At 37.2% G+C, this 919-nt stretch overlaps 1 protein-coding gene across 1 annotated transcript in view; it reads left to right on the forward strand.

Annotated features, from left to right (window-relative positions):
• Positions 1–742: 742 nt before the first annotated feature.
• Positions 743–919, forward strand: part of OSGIN1 (oxidative stress induced growth inhibitor 1) — a 5,951-nt gene continuing 5,774 nt past the window's right edge. The window contains exon 1 of the mRNA XM_010004428.1: positions 743–843. Coding sequence (XP_010002730.1) covers positions 759–843 — 85 coding nt within the window. The 5' untranslated portion in view covers positions 743–758. The remainder of the gene's footprint in view (positions 844–919) is intronic.

The following is a 919-nucleotide window of genomic DNA, read 5'->3' on the forward strand; positions in this document are numbered from 1 at the left end:
CTGGAATGGCAAAAAACTGTTTCACTGTTTGAGTTTCTGCACCATCAGATGAGCTCTGTAGCTTCCACTCTAATGACACCTTAGTCCCCAAAATGAGAAATTTGTTGTATATTTTGTTTAAAGACTTGTTTTTATTTACTTGTTTTACTTACTAGAACTGTTTTCTAGAAAATTAAGGAAGAAGGGTCAAGAACTAAACTAACATTTCTCAAAAAACTCTTTAGTGATGGAATGGCAGATATTTGAAAATGCAGCCAAGAGATTTTCAGTCTTTGGGCAGATGTCTTGAGTGAGGCTTGCTCTGCATACCCATAACTGCACAAGTTGTTTTAAAAAGTACTAAGCCTTCATGGATAGTTTCATATAATTATGGCAATTATTTTTATACACAGTATGTACAGAAGTCAAGTTTTCCTTAACAAGCTGCAACACATCAGTTACTGTAGTCAGAGGGTTACTAAAGTTGGCAGCTGTTCTGGAGAGCCTGGAATTTGTGTTTGGAAGAGAGAGATAAGAGTCCTCTCCTTTTTTTACGGTATAATCAGGGAATCATCCATTGGTTTTGGGAGCAGGAGGAGAAAAAGATAAGCAGGTCTCTCCTGAGTGTGAAAGTGTAACTTGATAGTCTGCAATGCAAGGATAATATTTTAGATCAACCTGGGTTTGTAGGACTTTCTATAGCCTATGTTTTGTCAAATAAGTCATTAAAAACTTGTTTGTTTGTTTGTTTTTTAAAACAGGTAGACATCAGGACCTAAATGCTTCCAGACAGGAAGATGTATGCATTATCAAACAGACCCCAAAGTAAGAGTGGGTTCAAGCCACTGCCTGTTGTGATCATAGGTAAGTTGTTTCCTGCCAGTGCTGTTATTGCTTTAGACATGCTGTCTTCAGCTCTTGTTCTTTGTGTTCTCATTCA

This window comes from Chaetura pelagica, unplaced genomic scaffold (assembly GCF_000747805.2).
Source record: "Chaetura pelagica isolate M959 unplaced genomic scaffold, ChaPel_1.0 scaffold449, whole genome shotgun sequence".
Classification (NCBI taxonomy): Eukaryota; Metazoa; Chordata; class Aves; order Apodiformes; family Apodidae; genus Chaetura; species Chaetura pelagica.